Source organism: Corvus moneduloides, chromosome 3 (assembly GCF_009650955.1).
Source record: "Corvus moneduloides isolate bCorMon1 chromosome 3, bCorMon1.pri, whole genome shotgun sequence".
In the NCBI taxonomy this organism is placed as follows: Eukaryota; Metazoa; Chordata; class Aves; order Passeriformes; family Corvidae; genus Corvus; species Corvus moneduloides.
The window spans coordinates 15,747,191-15,768,046 of NC_045478.1; the positions used below are offsets into that span (position 1 = coordinate 15,747,191).

General features: G+C 41.0%; 1 protein-coding gene across 1 annotated transcript in view; it reads left to right on the forward strand.

Annotated features, from left to right (window-relative positions):
* ADAM17 (ADAM metallopeptidase domain 17) overlaps positions 1-20,856 on the forward strand; it is a 35,585-nt gene that overhangs the window by 6,655 nt on the left and 8,074 nt on the right. The window contains exons 2-13 of the mRNA XM_032104316.1: positions 5,879-6,011; positions 7,485-7,618; positions 8,522-8,610; positions 11,151-11,319; positions 11,873-12,003; positions 13,698-13,787; positions 14,843-14,956; positions 15,478-15,622; positions 16,162-16,250; positions 18,135-18,287; positions 19,066-19,265; positions 20,288-20,391. Coding sequence (XP_031960207.1) covers positions 5,879-6,011; positions 7,485-7,618; positions 8,522-8,610; positions 11,151-11,319; positions 11,873-12,003; positions 13,698-13,787; positions 14,843-14,956; positions 15,478-15,622; positions 16,162-16,250; positions 18,135-18,287; positions 19,066-19,265; positions 20,288-20,391 — 1,551 coding nt within the window. The remainder of the gene's footprint in view (positions 1-5,878; positions 6,012-7,484; positions 7,619-8,521; positions 8,611-11,150; positions 11,320-11,872; positions 12,004-13,697; positions 13,788-14,842; positions 14,957-15,477; positions 15,623-16,161; positions 16,251-18,134; positions 18,288-19,065; positions 19,266-20,287; positions 20,392-20,856) is intronic.

The window sequence follows — 20,856 nt, forward strand, 5'->3', positions numbered from 1 at the left end:
TTCAGTGGACTTCCTTATTTTTAATAATGTCAGTATTTGGCAGGATATTGCTTTTTTTTTTTTTAATTTGAAAAGTCATCAGTTGTCATTAGTAGGACAGACTGTTATTAAATTGAGTAGATCCAACAGTATAAGTTTTGTTCCTCTCTGGTCCTTATTTAAGACCTGCTTAGTGAAGGAGATAATTTGCAAGGTTGGAAGTGTGTGAGGTAACATGTAGGAGCCATTGTGGGTATTCAGCTGTATTCAAAACCACCAGAAAATTACCTGTACAGCTTCGGCTAAACAGAATTTGCGCCCTTAAGGAAATATTCCCACTGCCCAGAAACAGATGTTTATTTTACTGTGGGGAAAAAAACTTTGGAGTAGTATAAAGGTGCAGCTTCATGAACAAGTTTTTCCTGAGATGAGCTAAAGGGTTTTTAGTAAGCTGTTAGGTTTTCCATTATATCCATCACTGGCATGTCTGGATGTGTGATAAGGAGAGGGTAGTTGCCCAGTGTAACTGCAGGAGAAGTGCCCTGTGGAGTAGCTGCTGGACAATAAAGCAGCAGCATCCCTGCCCTCCCAGCTTGAGGGCTGGGTCACCGTACCCCGAGGCTTCATCTGCTGCTGACTGAGTGAGTTTGAGCACCTTGTTTTCTCACGTGGTTTAACGAGTTTGGTGCAGCTGAGACTGAGTTAAAAACATGCCTTCTAAACGTTCAGCAGTGCTGACTTGGCTGGCCATTCTTAGTAACAGGTTTGTCCAGAAATGTGCTCAAACAGAGTGTAAACCTTTATCTTGTTATGGTGTATTAGAACACTGACATGTATTTGGTTCTTGCTTTGAACTTGTTTCTCACACAAGTTCTTCTCTTTCCATGTTCTTGATGAGCAAAACAGCAACCACTCTTCAGTGGAAACAAATAAACGTGGTTTATCTAAACTGTTAAAACCATGGGCTGTTCTGTGTGGGATGAGTGTTTCAATTCACTTTGTATTGTGTCTTCGGCAATGGCTCTGTACCAGATGTACTGCAGAAGGATGTAACAGCGCATGCAAGGAGCTGTTACAGATGAACCTTCTCAATGCGTCCTCTTCATCGGCAGTCTCCTAAAAGCAGCATAAGCTGTTCGGAGAAGGTACCCACAAACATTTAGGCATGGCTGCATCACCTCCTGCTGGCACAGACCATTTGTGTGCCCAGTTGAAATGTTAATATATTTGCCTTCTCCATTAGCACTCCCTGGACTGGTGCTGCAGCCATACAATCCGGCTGTATTGCAGCCAGTGAGCAGCTGTTACCACAAACACAGGGGCAGCTGTTTTATGTAGGGTGATGGAGACCTGCTTTAGCTCTTGTGGTTCTGGTTGGAAAGACTCCAGTTTGTGTTTCCTGGTCTAAATTCTGAGACTTTGAATTATATTTCAAATTACTATATTTGGTTACTTTAATTAAAATATTTTAATGTACTAAGAAGAGCATATAAAATGAAATAGTAACAATAAACAATATGAAGTCCTTCAACTATTCAGTCACTTCTCAGCTGAATTAGAAAAATTGTTACTAGTCAGCTGCTCATAAGCTTTTGATAGGTATTTGATACTCATTGGAAATCAGCTTGAGATCAGAACCCAGATGTAGTTGATGAGTGCCACATGAAATACAGTCTGGAGCCCTTTTCTCAGTCTTGGGAGATGACACTGATTTAACCGTCCCACTGCAAAATCCTTCCTGAGTGTGTTCGCAGTGCTTGTCCTAGGACTGCTCCCTGTAGGTTTGTTATCCCATTCTGCCTTTGACAGAAAAATTATTTCTGCTTTTATTCCCTTTGGGATGATTGGAGAAATAACTGCAACTATTCCTGCAAACCCCACTGATTATGTAGTGGTCTTTTTTAAATCCCAAATGTAATATTTTTTTTTTTAATGTTGGATCTCGAGTTTTAGGTAGGGACATTTTCTATCATGGGATAATTTTGAAGAGAGTTTTTAAAAATATTAATTATATCTTCTGGATTAAAACGTCATGCTTCTAGATAAGCTTAACCTTTCCATAAATAATGCAGTGCAAAAGAATGCTTATGAAATGGCTGACTTGCCATATTTACTTGTTGGTTTCTGGGCAATAGATGTGGCATGAGATCATGGGAATTTATTGTTGTACTTACGAAACCCAAGCTGGTTGGAGAAGGGCGACATTTGAATTGCTAGCTGAGCACCGAAAGAGAAACTTCTTCTTTTGAAGTACATGCAGTGGCCTCCAACTCAGGGAGTTAAGCTCTTGCCCAGTGCATTCTTGAGCTCTTTGGTGCTGGAGCAGAGTTTATTAAAATTATTTTCCTGTGTTAAGTCTCAAAGTCTAGTGCCAGGAGGCTTTTAGCCCAGAAACAAGGTGAGATAAAAGAGGGAAGAGTTGGTGAGTTGAAAGCTGGGGGTAGAGGAGGATCACTGCTGTGGGTTTCTTCTTGAGAGCTTTGGGATATCGTCTTTGTCACCAATGTTCCTTCCCTGTCTCTCTTTCAAACTCAAGATCTGTATGTTCTTGGGAAGTTTCCCTCCAGAAAAGAAAGGTACCATGGGGTGAAGGCTGGTGACAATAAATATATACTTGGCATATCAGGATGCAATTAAGGCGTTCCCTAAAAAGACAGGAATGCAGAAGTCTAGGAGGGTGTGGAAGGGAAGGAACCGCAAAAAAGTGATTTGGGAAAACTAAGTCAGCTCAGGTCTGTTGAAGCCCATGGGAAATGACTTTTGGACCATAATGAAGATAATGAGGAAGGAATACCAGAAATATTTTTAAACTTGAATAAGAAGTATATGCTTTCTATGGCTCCCATCCACAAACTGTTGTACAGTTGGACTCTGTACTGTCCTGTGTTTTGTTTAAAATAGTGACACTTCATCTTTTATTTTCAGTAAGCCATGAACATGGATTCATTTTCACAATATGAACAGAAAATTTTACAGAAAAATTTTTGTTTGAGTGTATTACCAATGTATTTTTTCCACATGTCTGATAACCATAACCAGCTAGTTAACAGTTATGTTATTATGTCTGGGAGCAGCATGTCTTAAGCCTCTACTTATGTTGTAAGTAAAATTAAAAGCAAACAAATTTAGGAAGGGTAAGAGGAAATATGAACAAGTGCACTCTTGTTTCAGGGTTACAGGAATTGGGAGTGCCCTGTGTTTCATTTGTTACTTCAATAGAATCATCTTACTCATCTTAGTGAACTTTTTAGGTCTTATTCTTACTACCCTTCCTGTGTCTCTGTGAGGCATTTCCAGAAGGGTGTTTGTGTACATTAAGGTGGAGCAGGTCTTGCCTACCAAATAAAAAAGCCTGATTTTTTTAGTAGACTTCTCAGTTCTCTTGCCATGAAACTGAGACATTTTGTCTGGCCATAGTGGCAACTGCATCTTTCTCTTTGGCATGGCCTTCTCTTGATTCTGGTCTGTACTTCACAGGCAGAGGTGCAAAAGGACAGTCATGTTTTATAGCTGGGGTTGTGCCTCTTGGGCAGACCTTGTGCTTGGCAAGTCCCCAAACAGTGTGGCAGTGGTACCACACCTCATGTTTCCTGCCCCACGTACCACACGCTTGGTCCATATCATAAACCAATGTTGGATATCCTGTATATCAACATTCACTTTAACTGAGGGGTCAGCTCTAGCTGACTGTGGTGAGACAATCTCAAGTTTGATTAAAAGAATTCAAAAATTGGCAGTTTAATGAGGTTGTTTTTTTCGTAATTCATTTCCCTGCCTGTTCCTACCCCCTTCCTAGGTGGTTCTGAATGATGGCAGATGCCAGACCAAAAGCAATTAATTAGAACAGACTTTTTAATTTAAAAAGGGCTGTTTGGAGGGTAGAGTTAGCCATTTACTCACTGCATGGCTCTAGTGAACCAGCTCTGCAGCACATGACAAGCTAATGAAGGCCCTGCCTGGCATGGAGCAGTGGGGCACATACAGGGAAAATCCCCACAACAGAAAATATGGTAATAGAAACTTGCCTTTGCATATCACCCGAAACACATGGTAATCGATTGCAGGTGCTCTCGACCTGTGGGTTGTAAACAGAAATCAGGAAATTGCAACTGCACTGCCCTTCCTGTGTTGCTCAAGGGCTGGGGAGGAGTAGCTGGGGAGGAAGAAGCCTGGGAACCGCTGTTTGGTGGCTTCTGCTGCCCAAGAAAGCAGCCATGTCGCCCATCCCTCGCTCTGCGAGTGGGTCTGGTGCAGGGCCAGGAGGGCTGTGAGAGTCATCTTTTCTTCTGTACCTTCCTCACTTCAGTGTACACAAGCACACACATGCCATTACACTGCTGGTTAGTTCTCCCCACCCACCCCCTCGCAAAAGGAAAAGCAAGGTGCTTTCCTTGCCCTGATCAGTGTATATGTTCTTAAAGCTTTCCTGAGCTTTGCAGGCATGGATCTGGGGATAAATTATGGTACTGAGTGTTGGGTTTAAGAAACCAATATTATTTCAAGAGCTGTAAGCATCTAGATTTCAAGTTGGCAATCTTGTTTTATTGCACAATAGCCAGTAAAACAGCTTATTAGTGGTGCTGCTTTACTTAAAAGTCCAATAAAACACACAAGGTGGCTTTGCTGAGTGGTGTAAGCTAGTGACCAGGGGCTCTGAAGGAATGCTGTCTTCCTTAACAAAAATCCTCTTTGGTAGCTATCAGGTCTGGTTTAGCGGCATAGCTGGAAGTGGAGGGGAAAAAAACAGGGAATTTTTAAAATAAAGAATGTCTTTATTAAAGCGCTTCCGTCTCTTGTAAAACATACCTGAAACCTCATTTGATGCAGTGAAGAGTGAACACCTCTGTCGAAGAAGGAAAACATTGATGTGGGAATAAGAGTCTCTGGTTAAGGCTGTAAATAGAAACTGCATCTCTCAGTGCTGGTGGAAGCCAAGGTGGTGATTGGGTGTCTTGCTGGGTGGTGGGTGCTCCAGAGAAGGAGTGTGGATGGGTGCTTTGGTGAAGGAATGCCTTACAAAATAGCAGGAGGCTTTATCAGCAAGAGCCAAACACTGTTGGCAGCTGTCGAGCACTTGTTAATGGTGGAAACATCTGCAGAGTAGTGACCTGAATTTGTAATTTGTGTACTGCTCCCATAGGAATTCAGGCACTTGGTCTCCTTTCTCTGAACAACTTTTCGTGTTCTGAGTAGGAGAAGGAATTTTGCTTGATGGTAAGGTATTGGGAAACCAGGTTATCTCACATGAGTTGCCTTGTTAGTTCTGTTTGACTGTGCTATGCAGATACCTGTTTTCTAGCTACTGTTGGGCAGAAAGGCCCAATGCAGTCCCAATCTGCAATTAATTTGGTGTCAGTCTCCTCACAGATGGGATGGGGAGAGAATCAGAAGGGTAAAGGTGAGATAACTTGTAGGTTGAGATGGAAACAGTTTAGTAGCAAAAGCTGTTCATAACAGCAAAGCAAAACAAGGGAATTAATAGGTTAAACTATTTTCTTCCTCAGACTCGTGTGGACCAGCAGATGCGGAGAGTAATTCACTCCAGAGAAATGGGGACATTCTCCCCCATTTAGTTTCTGGGGGTCAGCCAGGGAGGGCAGTAGTTGAATTGCTGAATGTCACTGCTGTGACAGTAAAAATGATGAGTTGGTTGCTTAGAAATTGTAGAAAAAGTGAAGCAAACTCTGTTGGTCTCTCTCAGATTGTGTCTTGTCACACTCTGTGATTTCTACTTGCCTATGCAAAATGGACCTTTACAGAAATGTACAATAGTTATCCTAAAATTAGAGCAAAGTGTGGTCTTGCTGTTGAAATGGGAGGCTCTGGTTTGCTCTTTTTTTATGTGTGCATTTGGAAATAAAGTCTTTTGAAACTAAAACTTTCCTTGTTGGTCTTTCAGACACAGTTGAGTCCATGCTTTCAGACTACGACATCCTTTCTGTGTCTAGCATCCAGCAACACTCACTGAAGAAGAGGGACCTCCAGCCTGAGACACATGTAGAGAGGCTTTTAAGTTTTTCAGCCCTGAAAAGGTAATTAAATCATCTGCAATGAAATAGCATAGTATTTTCCTTCAGTTTGTGATGAATAATGTGCAGTTTCAAACCCAGAAATTGTCTTGTTTTCTGTCATGACTGGCCAGTTCTTTTAGGTTAGTGATCTGTGTGGTTATATGACTTCAGAGAGGGTCAGAGGAAAGGGGAGAATAAGTTGTTTTATTGCTTTGATGGCTGAAGTGGCAGTAATTCAGGATTTCTTATTCTTAGGTTTAGTTTCATGTAGATTACTTCCACTGATTGGGTTGGATCCCTTAGACCTCTTCTGGCAATGTTGTCAATACTTCTTGAATGTCCTCTGGTTCTTGTAAATCTCAGCCTTCAGTTTGGGTAGTGTGTGTGGTGTGTTGCCCAAGAGATTCACTGTATTTATTTTCATGGAAGTTTAATCCTTTTCCTACTGAGTATAAATGTCCCATTAAATAAAATACTTTTTTTTAATCTTTTGTTTGTTTGGTTTGGTTTTGTTTTTTGGTTTTTGTTATAAGATGGGAAATAAAAGCTCAGGTGAAAGGAGGAAGGAGAAGTACAAGGGAGCAGGCATGAAGATTGCAGGGATTTTATTCTGAGAGTCAGAAAAGTGCCTTGCAGGTATTTGAGTGCTGAAATTGTGAATCTGAAATGGGGAGCAGGGTGAGAATAATACTTTGTATTAACAAATGTATATAGTTTTTTGTTCATTTGACTTCGTCTTCTGTGTTCTCATGTGCCTTCCCCTCTGTCATCTTCAACTGTCATGCAAGTTATGCATAATTTTTGAATCTCTGAATGTTTGGAAGGGTGGTTTTTAAGTTTGGAGGGTCAATTATGAAAGGTTAATGGGATCAGATGTCTGACTGTCCCTGTTTTGCACTGCCTCATGCACTCTGGCTTTAGGGTGAGGTTGCAATACTGCTGGTGATGATTACAGAATAATTGCAGAGGAGCATGCCAAAAATCTTTGACCCAAAGTCCACACAAACCAAGATCCCATGAGGCTTCTTCTTGAGAAGGTTATCAGCTTACTTCTTGGGATAGTGTTTAGTTTTTGTGACAATATATTGTAAAAAATGTACAGAGTTCAGATTTCTGTTTATGGTCTTTTGCCTGTATTATGTCAGAAAATAAGAACTTTAAGATAATTTAATTTAAAATAGATGAAGAAATTTCTTGGTCTGTTTTTTTTTAAATAGTTACCAGTAACTGGTTTTGCTTGACTGCAGATGGATAAAGCACATCATGAGCAAACTCTTACTGTTTTGGATTTTGGAGTTAATTTTTTTTCAACTTCTTTTAAAATTAAACATCTGTGACTCTTAAAATATTTACAGTTATCAATTACACAGTATAGCCTGCTTATCAGAATTAATGCTTTTTAACTTCTTTTGGACCCTCAGTAAAATGGAGATTGAATGTATCTGTTATGTGTATACTTTGCTTAAAAATAAATGTAAGTAAATTCTTTTACAGGCACTTTAAATTATACTTAACTGCAACTGCTGAACACTTTTCAGAAAAATTTCAAGCATTAATTGTGGATGGTGAAGGCAAGGAAAAGGAGTATCGTGTTCAATGGCAAGACTTCTTCACCGGACATGTTGTTGGTTAGTATGAAGTAGACTATGGGTCAATGCTGAGAAACCACAGCTTTGCTTGAGTCTCTTGGGCAGAGTAAATGGTGTATTTCCGTCATTTTCATCAGATATGGTTAGAATGAAGAAATAAATGTAATTCTTATCCCCTTGGGTTTTCTGGTTTTGTTTTTGTGGTGTGTTTGGGGATTTTTTTAGGTTTGGTGGGTGGTAAGGTTTATTGCATCAAGCTCCTAAGATAGGATTCTTGTGTTTAGTTTGGCAGAACACAAAGGTATAATTTACTTAAGCAGCAGCTTGCAAATTATTATTTTTTTTAAGAGTTGATGGTAGCTTTAATTCCATCTGGAATGTAGAACTTGAATGTTCCTTGCCCCAGAACACAAAGCCAAGGTAGAGGTGATGCACTGATGCCCAGACTGTTCAATTAAAAGACTTAAAGATAGTTCTTTGCAGATTACTTTTCTGTAAAGAAATGTAATGCTCTACTTTCAGGCAGTACTAATGCTTCTGCTAAGTTGTTTTGATTTCTGTGTTGCCTTTGTGGTGTGGTGAGACTTTCCCACTGGAATGCAGGCTGACGCCGTGAAATTACTGTCTGATAGTAGTTAGATGCACGCTGCTTTTGTTGGCAGAAATATTATGTGTCCCATTACTAATCCCCAGAGCCATCCCAACACTTTCTGCAATATTACCTGTTAAACCTGAGTCTCGTTGACTGTGACTGTTAGGAAGTTAAGACTTGGGGGAAGTGCTGATTAATTTCTTTTTTTCTTTAAATTGAACAGTACAGAGACTGAGGAAGTAATTTGTCATGAAGTTTAGGAACAATTAAAAGCCCCCAACAAATGTAATGTGTGCAGGAGCACATGCAAACAGCTGAATTAATTTAATTCTTCCATGCTTATGTTAAAGGAGAGCATAATTCCAAGGTTGTGGCACATATTGGGGATGAAGATTTTACAGTGCGAATCAATACTGATGGAGAAGAATACAATATTGAGGTACGCTTTACTGTGGAAAACTGTATCCAGACAATCACCTTCTTTTCCTCTGGGTGTTCCTAGTTAGTTGTGTTGACACTTCTGTAGCTCAGACTAGATTTGGTGGTAGTGTTTGTTTTAGGGTGAGTAGGGAGGAGGGAGAGAAATAAGAAACCAATTTGGCTTGCAAGTGTTGACTTTTATTAGTGAGTGACATTATCTGACAGTTGTGTGTTTTGGATACATCAGGGAGAAGGTATATTTTAAACAGGAAAGGGTTTCAGAAGCAGAAATGGATAATGTTGGTAATTAGTGATGATCATGGCCTCTAACAAACTGTGGCAGTCTAAACAGAGTCGATGTCTGTGAAGCTTTTTAAAACTGGCTTTGTTACATCTTGGAAGTTTGCCCATTCTTAGAGCTTAATTGAAAATCTGATATTTTATCTGAAAATCTGGTTATTTTTCCCTACTCCCTTGTTTTTTACCATTTTCATTGTTTGTGTTATTTTGAACTCTTGGTTAAAAAAAACATATTCAACAAATATATAATTAGAGATTGTCATAATGAGTTGTTCAGTGTAGTATATTCCCAGACACAAGCAGTATTAGAATGGCTTGAATAACAGTAATTATGGCTGAGTGTTATATGGATATTGTAATTTTCTTCAAACCCGAGGATATGCAGAATTATGAGTAAACCTGAGAAATCTAGTCATGTTAAAGTATAAAACTGTGATCAAAATGCCCAAATCACTGTACTTGAGTTTTACATTGAGAACATACAGTAGCTGTTTGATTGTGGAGTAAAGCATTTTTGTGTTTGTGGTGCAGAGCAGTGTGGGTGTGCTTTGGCTCTCTGTGCAGCCAAGCCCCTGCTCCTGGCTGGCTGTGTCTGTGCAGCTGAGGGCAGGCAATGGTGTGCAGCCTCTGGCTTGCCCACACTGCCTTGCTGGTGGTGTCCCCAGGTCAGCTTTGGCCGCTAACCAGCCCCAGATGAGATGATTCCCATGTGCAGTCACAGAGGGAGCATGCCTGAGTCTATTCCCCAAAGGCAGCATGAACAAAGCTGCTCTGCCATTTACTGCCTTTTTTTTCAAGGTAGTTGTGTATGTTTGGAAAGGCTGTGGGCCTTTGTGTAAACCACTGTTGCCCTCACACCTTGCCTTAGTGTGCAAAACCCTCAGTTTCGTGCTGCAGACATAGGGCTGCTGGCATGGCACAGCCTTCACGTTTTGGGACCTTTTTGCTGTGAAGCGAAAGCACAGTGTGCTAAATAATGGCTGGCTGAAGCTGCAAGAGCACTGCCTAAGGGCCAGAGGAGACCCAGAGCCAGGTGCTCTATGTTGTGGATGCAGGCAGTCTGTGCTGCTTGGCTTTGGCCAAAGAACTGACCCTGTCCATGCTGTATTTGGTGGTGTTGCTGTAGCTTTAACATTCAGATAATAGTAGGACTTGTCAATAAAGTAAAAAGATGGTTTGTATGCATCTGCTGTGAGAATTGGTGTCTTTCCTTGAGATTTCATGGTCTTTGGTTTTGGAGAAATTTTAATGCTTATGAGTGACTTGGCTAGCTATTGAACATCAAAGAGCCCACATTCTGCTGTGTGCTTAAAGGCTCTCTGGTACCTGCCACCTCCTGTGCTTCTGGTGAGTGCATTTGTTAGCATGTTGGAATCGTGTGTTCCACTCGTCAGAGGAAATAATTTCAAGAGATGGGACTATGCGATTACACGGATTTATGGTTTAAGATAACAGAACACATCAGTCAGGGTGTGAGGCTTTACAATACCTCTGAATAATGGTGCAAGTCACAAGATTTAGAGTTAATTTATAACTTTCTAATCCAATAGACACTTAAAACAACACTTTGTTTTGGATTTGTGACCTATCACCTGTGGCACTTCTCACTGCAGTGCAGCTGCGTTTTGACCAATATATTCTCATGTCACATACACACAGATGTCTCTCTTATACCATCTACATTCTTAACTTAAACTATATAAAATCACACTATTATGTTTAAAACCCTCCATCAACACCCATTTACTTACAACTGTAGGAACACAGGCTCGTGATCCTCTTGCTTAAGGTTTATAAATCTCTATCAATTAAGCCAGACCTAGCCTCTTCCAGGGTTGTAAATCAAAACCTCCTTTAATTGCAGGAGTTTCTACTCCTCTGTCTCCCACATTAGCACAGTTAAAGATCTCCTCCTGGCTCCATGCTGTTACAGAGGGGAGGAGATGAACCTGAGAAGCCTCCTCAGTTTGCTCAGATTCTGAGGGGAAGAAAAATTGTCTCTCCTATGGCTTTATCAGGTAGCTGCCACTACTCTGTTGAGATTCTCTCAGACTTTTGGTGGATTACCATGTACCATGAGAGAGTTGACTTCTCTTGGCTTTCTTGAGGATGTCATTTTATCAGTAGGTTTGTCGCTGTGAGTGAAGTGTATTTGTGTGTACACAGAGAGCTGTGGAGGTATAATGGTACACACATAAAGATTTTTACTTATCTAGACTTTGCATTCACTGTGTTCCTAACTTCTCCTTGTGCTGTCAGCCACTGTGGAGATTTGTAGATGATGTGGAAGATGAAAGACTGTTGGTCTACAGATCTGAAGATATCAAAGATTTCTCAAGATTGCAGTCCCCCAAAGTGTGTGGTTATTTAAAGCTGAGTGAAGATGAACTGTTGCCAAAAGGACTGGAAGACAGGGAGCAAAATGAAGGTGAGTGTCCATACCTTGGTAGAGCAGCATCTTTGAAACAAATTAGCTCTTTCAATGCACTGTGGGCATGGAGGGGGGAAACAGCACTCCTTATGTCTTTTAAAACAACTTTGTACTTCTGTGCACTCTGCAGTGGGACCTGTTTGGCCTCTGTGGTCACTCAAGGAATCCGTCTTGAGCTATGATGGGGTTTTGAGAGTTTTTGGTCCCTCTTTCCTCTGTCCTTTGCTGTGTCAGCAAAAGTTGGGATAATGGATAGGAACAGGAAGAGGAGAGGTGTTAAGGCTGTGGTGATGACCATAAAAGCTCCACAGGTAAATCTGGTGAATAACTCAGTTTCACTGCTATGCATTCCTTTCCTTACAGTAAGTTTGAAGACTCTTAGGAAGACAAAATTTAAGAACAGCTATTAAAAAAAAAAGCCCAGACTAAAACTAAACATTCCTGTTCTCCTCCCAGGACCCCATCCACACTCACATTCAGGTCTTAAATAAGGGCAATAGATGCAGCAGTGGTAGTAGTATTGAGTGTTTATTTGAAATATTTACTTTAGAAAGCACCCATCGGAAGAAAAGAGCCATTCCAGAGAACTCCAAAAATACATGCAAGATGTTGGTGGTGGCAGACCATCGTTTCTTCAAATACATGGGCCGTGGGGAAGAGAGCACCACTATAAACTATTTGGTAAGTAAATGTACCCTGTTAAAATTTTCTGGAATAGATGCAGGAAAACACAGGGATCCAGTAGTTAAAGCAACATATAACTTATACTAATTTTGTACACACAGCTTTTACCTGGGAAAGTGCTAAATCATGCTTTAAAAATACTTTACAATTAAGTGAATGTAGTTCAATAGTCTTCAAATTTCACTTAAAAGCAAAAACCTTCCTTTCATATATTTCTGTTGACTATGCCATTTTCTTCCCAGGAACTTCTCTTTTCTCAGTCAGAGCTCTAGAGTCTCCTGGATTTTGAAATCCACTGCAAATGAGCATCTTTAAAGTTCTAGCGTGTTTAATGATGTTAAAGCAACTCATATAGATCTTCTTTTTCAAATTCTTTCAGGACTTTTTGTCCAGAACAATAGAATTAGAAGCAGGCCCAGTAAATAACTTATTCAGTTGTACATTGGTGTTGTGGATTAACCCAAGCAGGCAGTTCAGCCTCAGGCAGCCACTTGCTCTCTCCTCACAGATGGGATGGGGAGAGAATCAGAAGGGTAAAGGTGGGATAACTTGTAGGTTGAGATGGAAACAGTTTAGTAGCAAAAGCTGTTCATAACAGCAAAGCAAAACAAGGGAATTAATTCACTGCTTCCCATCAGCAGGCAGGTGTTCAGCCATCCTCAGAAAAGCAGGGCTCCATCCTGTGTACCAGTTGCCCAATGGCCCAGCCAAAACACTGGGGTTGTTTCTGACAGGTTTTTTGTGAACTAGAACAAGGCCTACCCACAGGCTTCCAGCAGAAGTGGAGAGTATGGGCGTTTGGGGACCGGAGACAAACCAAATGAAAACACATTTGGAGGCCTGTTGTTTGTCAGAAGTCTCTTTCTGAGCTTGACTCTTTGAAATGCTAATCACACTGTTCCACTTTTGCTGGCTTTTTGACCTTTCTGTCCCCAGAAATGCTTTTACGTTCTTCAGGTAAGGAGGTCTCATTTGGTGTGTTTGCAGAGGTGCTCTTATCTCAGCATCTGACATGTGCTGAGGCTGACCCCTGTTGTGTTTCCTGGGTAGATGGGTACTGTTAACGACACAGTGATTGGAAAACTAAAGCATAAACTATTATTGAGTGGCTCTGAATGTCACTTCTCATCCTCAGCAAGTTTGGTGGTTTACATTTATTAGAAGGTGTTTTATTAAGAGAACAGCTTGAAAAGGGAGGTATTGATTGTGAGCACTGACAAGAGACTTTCTGGAACCTTGTGCTTGAACCATAATGAGGAAAATAATAGGTTTTTGGCTGGGAAGCAAGCCTGGGGGGTCAGTTAAACTAGTTAAGCACCATGCTAAAACAAAGCAGTAAAAACAGCTCCCTCCTCTGCCCTTCCCCTCAAAGAAATCTGGAAAATGAGTGTTTGAACAAAGTGTTTCCCAAAATGTCTTGTTCTTGATATTATTGCTCTTCCACTACACAAACAAAAGTGATAAATGGAAAAGTTTGTGCTATTTTTTTATGATGGAAAATTTTCAAGTATATTGGATAATACTGATCCAAAACCAACAGTACTTGGATCCAGGGAGTTTGTCTTGTTACCTTATATGAGGTTCAGTTTTAATTCAAGTGACTGTTTCTAGGTAAGTGTGTTGCAGTTTCTCTGAGTGTCTTTTGCTCCATGAAACCTCGATTGGGTAACTTGTTTTTCTCTTCTGCACAGATTGAATTGATAGACAGAGTAGATGACATCTACCGAAACACTTCCTGGGACGATGGAACCTTCAATGGGTACGGCATACAGATAGAACAGGTATTCACTGGACTCTGCAGAGGGCTTCCAAGTTAAAGGAATGTGGTTTAAATAGCAAGATTTCTGATTATTTTTTCTGGGTTAGGGCTAAAATAATAAAATCCTACATTATTAACTCCAGCCAGGAGCACTCAGAAATAGCATCTTGCCAGCATTAATGATCCGACACATGATGCCCATTTTCAGTTCCTTGCAGTGTTTGAGATGTGAATTTTCAGGAAGAATCTTTCCGTATTTATTCTTAATTCAAAATTGCTTTTCTTTTCCTGAATATGATCAAGTTTTGTTTCTGTCAGACTTACGCATTTAATTCATATTTCTGTCGCTGGTGTTTGGCTTGCAAAGCCTGAGTGCGCCTCAAACACCGGTGAAAACACACAAATCTTGCCTGAAGAGCTTTAATGACTCCGTTACACATCATGCTAGTGTAGAGGCTTGTATATGGACACAGGGATGTAGTGACTTCAGGTTCTATGATGGTGTCTCAAAGTTAGTGCACAGAAATCTGGAAAACAGCATTAAAAACAGGAGGAATCCATCAGCTCAGCATACTTCAAGAGCTGTGATGTGGGACACGGAGACTAATGGTACAGGCCAGCTGCCCCTTTGCTGGGAAAAGATCTGCAGGAATAAAGGAGTAGTAGTATTTGGGCAGGGAGGGTGTAGAGAACATTATGAACTAATTCTGGGTTACTGAGAAAGTAGCAATCCTTTAACATACATTTTGGTTAGCTGGAACTCTGAAATGATTTGGGGTTATTTATACTGGTTGTATTTGTTTGGAGTTTTTCTAAAAGTAAAATGCACTTCAAAGCAGAATTTACAGTGAAAACTTCTGACATCCTGTAAAAGGGTTGCTTAGAATGTAGTTACGTATGATTTAGTTGGTGTATTTAACTAGCAGAGGCTGGAAAGTTAATATTAGAATCATGCTGAGTCTTAATTTTTCTCCTTACAGATCTATTGAGACATTTAAAATTACATTGAAACCTTTTCTGTAGCTGTAAAATTGACCAAAATTCCTCTTCATTATTGTTGCCCTTTTTGAAATGTAGATTATCATCCACAATGAGCCGAATCCTGTAAAACCTGGAGAAAGGCATTACAATATGGCAAGAAGTTACCCAGATGATAAGAAAGATGCCTGGGATGTGAAAATGCTGCTAGAGGTAGGTTGTAAAAAATCGTGCCCCTTACAGAGACTTACTCATTCATACAGCTGCTCTGTAGTAACGGGTGAAAGTCCTCTGCTCCCTCTGCATGACGTGTAGATGTCACACAAAGTCAAACCAGCTGCTGTGCCCTGTAGCCCGTGGTAAAGGACTCCCTTGCATAATTACAGAGCAGACATCAATTAGTCTTATTAATGTGGTCTGAGTCAGAAAGGCAGTCCTGATATGTCTGGCCCTGAGACTGGCTGCCTTGTGACCTTCATCAAGTTATTGTACTTGGCTTTGTCCTCACTGTGAAAAGGGAAAATGAATAGACAAGTTATGTAAATGAATGTGTACAGTGTACTTGGGCATTAGTTTAATTTCCTGCAGCTCTGTAGCATGGCTAAACAGATGCTGTTTTCTGACTTAACCAGGTCTAGGAGGTACTTGTCTGGCACATTCGATAAATGTTATTATCTCTAGGCTTCTAACATGCACTGTAAGTTAACAAGAGATTTGATTTTTTTTTTTTAAAGCAATTTAGCTGTGATATTGCTGAGAAAGCAGCTCATGTGTGCCTTGCTCATCTCTTCACGTATCAAGATTTTGACATGGGAACGCTTGGACTGGCTTATGTTGGCTCTCCCAGACCTAACAGCCATGGTGGCATTTGTCCTAAAGGCAAGGCTTCTTTTTCTTCTGTCCCAGTTGTAGGTTAAAAGCTAGTTTTTGTTATTCATGTTTAATTCTTTTCTCCAACTTTTATGGAGTATGTTGTGTAATTTGCATAGACTCTAGTAGTTGTTTTTTTACATAGAAGGGATGGCCATTTTTTTGGCTGGAGCTGGAAAAAGCAGGAAGGATAAAAGTCACTCAACAAAGTTACTAAGCTATCTGGTGTGAAGAAGCTGTATAGAAAAAACCCTTTTCTAAGGGCTGCTTTGTGTGGGCACATCCTGCAGTGGTTCTGGAATGGCAGATGCTGTTGTCTTGGAAATTTCTGCTGGTTTTGCCTTTACTGCAATACATGAGCTGTTGGAGCTGTGCTTGAAAGATTCCCAGCTCCAAAAACTGGCAAGAGGCAGGGTCTCAGTAGTGAGCCTGTGAGAACAGTAAAGCTGTTCATTTCCCCAGACAAGTATCCCTCTCACCCCAAAAGTACCCTGAAACACAAAAAGAATGTTTCTTAATTTTAATTTGTTTATTTCTCGCTTTTGTAGCTTATTACAGTCAAATTGCAAAGAAGGATATCTATCTGAACAGTGGCTTGACCAGCACCAAGAACTATGGGAAGACCATCCTGACAAAGGTAGGAGAGCACCCTCCTCATGTGTGTGTGCTGGTGATGTGTGCCATGGGATTGTGACAAGTTTCTGTGCTCTCAGAAAAGAGCTGCTGGCTTTCCATCTGAGTCAGATCTCTGGGTACAAGGGTATAGATCATAAAACAAAAATCATCTTTTTTGTTGTAGCTGACAAGGGGAGTCAGGACTGAATGGAAGTGAAAATTGAATTCACTGTGAAATAGGAATGAGGAAACAGCTGGTGTCTCATAGGAGATGTAGTTTTCTAGATATAATCAGGTTTTTGATGTCTAAAGATGAATTTAAATGTATTTTGCTTTAACAAAAAATCCCCAAACAAACAATGAAGCTCTAACAAAACAAACCCTCAAACAGAACAAGCAGGCAAAGTAAGTAGTTTGAGGCTTTTAATGAAATTCCTCCACCTGATTTTTGTGTGTCCTGAGTAACTAGAGCAGAGAACAGTATAGTAGACAGGACTTATTAGTGCTAATACTAAGCTTAATGTAAGTTGACACTTTCTGGATTTTTTTCCATACTTTATTAGATAGTAAATACACAAATGAGCTTTGAAAGCCTGAATATTACCTTTGTCTCACTTGTAAAGACACCAGAGCAGTGCCTCTGTCTGCATCTATTAAATCTTTGCAGTTGGGCATATTTCACTTTTGCTGAGTTCTGCCGGCTTTTCAGCTGTGCTTTTCTGTAGCGTGATTATAATAGGAATTTATAATTGATGTGTGGGCTAAAACTTGGCACAGAAACTATCAGGAAGATAGGGAAAAAAGACAGTAAAGCTTTGTGTTAGAGGGATGCTGACAGAGAGCTCTAGCTGTTGCCATGCTATTTGCATTTGTTGTTCAATCTCCAGACTGGAGTTCTGCCTTGGATTACGAAGGAAGTTGAGTCTTCTGTCTTCCCAGTGGCAGGCTTAGGGCTTGGGACAATGGTTCACATGAGTTTCACAGGGGAAGTGCTGCATGGTGTCCACTTCAGTTTAAGAAAAAAACAAACAAACCAAAACAACCTTCTTAAAACTCTTCTCCAAATGAAGCACAGTGAAGCACAGGAGGGATGCCTGGGCAGCTCTCCTGTCTCTGGCTCCCACATTAGCTGTGCTTAGACACGGACCAGGGCAGCGCATGGCAGCGCTTGGTCCTTCCTGTGCCCACGCAGCAGCTGCAGTGAGTTCCTCTGCAGAACTGCCTGGTCTCCTTGTGGTTACCTGTATTTCTGTGTGAGTTTAATTTGTGGTTGTCACCTTGTGAGCTTGACACACTTGCTGGGGAAGGCGCCGTGGGAGGTGCTCAGCGAGCAGAGCCGGTTTGGGATCCTCAGCACAGGCAGCCCTGTCTTGCATAAATGATGTTGGAAATTCATCCCTGTTGGGCTACAATTGTAGGTGTCTTTCCTAGAAATCATGCAGTAGCAGAGTTTATTCAGCACTCCTAATGTCGTCATCCATTTAGAAGAAATAATTCTAATGGCAAGATATGTTAAATGAGATTGACTAATTGTAGTAGCTGGTGTTTGTTTGGATTGTGTTTTGTTTTAGCTTTTTATGCCTTCCAGCTGCATAAAAACAAATTTTCATATTTTAAGCATCTGCATTGCCTTGAAAACAAGTTCAAATTGGTATTCTAGGACAGCATTTTGCCTTCAAAAGTGATTTAATGTTCAAATCTAGTTCTTGAACTTGACTTTGAAAAGGACCCTGATTTTATTTACCTTCGTTTCTCCACTTGTAAAACCAGAAAAATGTTCATAGGAAATTCCTGACCATCTTGGTATATCTTAGTATTGCTGGTGGCCTGGAAGTAGGTGGGATCTTCTGCCCTTTACTGCTCAGACTAATTTTTTTCAACATTGCTATTTTCATGTTCAAAAAAGGAGGCTGACCTGGTTACAACACATGAACTTGGACATAACTTTGGAGCAGAGCATGATCCTGACAGTCTGCCAGAGTGTGCCCCCACTGAAGACCAGGGTGGGAAATATGTCATGTATCCTATTGCTGTCAGTGGGGATCATGAAAACAACAAGGTATGGTTGTTTAGTTTTGCATCAACGCAAATGTTTTTGCTATGGTCAGTGACCCTTTCATGGCAAATCTATTTAGTTAATGATTCCTGAAGTTTGAAACTACCAGAATGTAATGGATTAGCCATTAGCAAAGAAAACATTTGCATGCAGTTGGGTTCTCCGCAAGATAAGCTCATCTTTGGAATCTGGGTTTCACTGGAGTTCATAGCATGTCAAGGTGCATTTTAATTAGTTGTTTGTAATTAGCTGTGGCTGTATGCTGCTACAAGAGTCCAGTCCAGGACCTTCAGTACCACACAGCATTGGGGTGGTCCATAGCTGCTGTTGGAGAGGGGCTGCCAAACATTGTGATGGAAGCTTACCCAGGCAGTGTGGAGTTGGCACTGTGCCTGTTCTACAGATGAGAAACCCAGATTACCAGGGGTTATCTGCAGTCTGGTCTGACCTGTGGCTGTGCCCAGCCCCACAGTCTGTGCCTGTTGCTGCAGCTTCACATCCCGTCCTGGGGCTGCTGAAGCCATGGGAGAGCTGGAGTTTTCTCTGAGCCAGACTGCATAGGGGAGTCCCTGCAGTGTGTAGTAGCAGTGTCTGTTACTGACCCAACTGTTACTTTCCCATCTTAAAATTTTTCCAAGGTATCAAACTGACAGTGTAGAGGGAATAACTGCTTTCTGGGATGCCAGAACTTGGAGGCATAGGGAGGCTGGTGCTGTCTTAGATGCCAGTTGTTGACAGAAAGGTACACTCAGTGCTGCTCTTTTCCCCTGTGGCTCTCTAGATGTTCTCAAGCTGCAGCAAAAAATCTATCCATAGGACCATAGAGATCAAGGCCCAGGAGTGCTTCAAAGAGCGCAACAACAAAGTGTGTGGGAACTCCAGGGTGGATGAAGGGGAGGAATGTGATCCTGGCCTCTTGTACCAACTGGCTGATCCCTGCTGCTCTGCAGACTGTAAACTGAAAGATGGTGCCAAGTGCAGGTAAGGGGAAATGAGCTGCAGCTTCTCTTTTACACAGGAGAGAACAATGGGCTGGGCTGAAAACTCCTAAAGCCACCTGCAGTGTCACAGGCCTCTTTCCTGGCTTTAAGGTTAAATGTGTGAGCTCACAACAGTGAAAGATTTCATGAAAGGCTTCTGTGTGCATACATTAATTTTTACAGCATTCTCTTTTCCTCAGAAGTGTCAAGAGCCACAACCTTGAAAATTATTATTGTGTTGTCATTGTTATTACTATCATTATTATTAAGCAAACTTAGGCAATCAAAAAGCATTAAAAATTTCCTGTGCACACTTTCTGTGCAAATACAATTTTTGTTTTTATTGGAAGGTGGCTTTTTACACTGATGCATACTGGTATTTCCAAACTGCTGCAGAATGTGTTTGAGCAGACAACAGTGACTGCACTAAATGACTCCTCTTTCTGTTGTTGCTTTTTGGGATGCTCATGGCCTTGTTGCAATGCAGTGTCCAATCTTTTTTTTCGTAGTTCAGCTCTACACCATGTAACATTAGAGAGCTTGTGCAACTCCTGTTGTTTAGCAAAAAAATCCATCCATTTTAATGAGTGTTTTTCACCTTCTTGCACTAGGTGAGAACAATGAAAGTAAAGGCAATGCAGAATACAAAGTAGGAAACCTTCAGGACAAACAGAAGGGGGAGAAATGTTTGGGGAAGGAAAGGGTGAAAGATGTTGTCCTAAGTTGAACAGCAAGTTACAAGAGGATAATCCCAAGTGCCTTGAATAAATACAAGGGTCCCTGTGTTGTCTCTCAATATGTTGTACTTTCTATGTGATTTTACCTTTACATGAAGAGTGAGTGGGTATGTAGAAAGGTGGTTGTGGGAGAGGGCAGAGAGGGCAAGGGTTGAATCAATGAGTCAATCTCCAAGAAGTAGCTTTTTTTTCCCTAAACATCTTTTTTCTCTGGCTTTGTCACACTTGTACTTATTTTTTTTTTAATTGGTTAATACTGATTTCTTCCATTTTGATCTTTCCCCAGTGACCGGAACAGTCCTTGCTGTAAAGGCTGCCAGTTTGAAAGTGCACAAAAGAAATGCCAAGAAGCCATAAATGCTACTTGTAAAGGAGAGTCGTTTTGCACTGGTGGGATGTGGTTCTGTCCCCTGTATGTCAGCTAGCAAAGTGCCCCAGGCTCAGTGTCCTGTTCAACCCACTTTCTGTCTTGTGCCCTTTAGTCATCCGGTACATGTAATTTTAGAGACCAGTTAAGCATCACAATATGCTCCTATAATGAGTTTCATTGTAGTTCAGGAGTCACTCTGATTTATTGCCCAGAAGAACAAAAAAATACTGGGGTTTTTTTGGTGTTTTTTTTTTTTTTTCTTTTTTTTAATTTTTTGTTTCTTTAGTGTGTCACTGGGAGGGGACAAGAATGAATTTTGCCATAGAAAGGGTGGAATTACTGCAACTCTGCTTCATTTCCCCGCTTGTTTACTTCCTCCTCATAATCTTTATTGGAGGCAGGGAGTCAAGCCAGAGTGTGTGCTTTGCTGAGGGGGGCTCCAGGGTCTTCACCTACTGCTTGGTTGCCAGTGTCACAATGCCTGA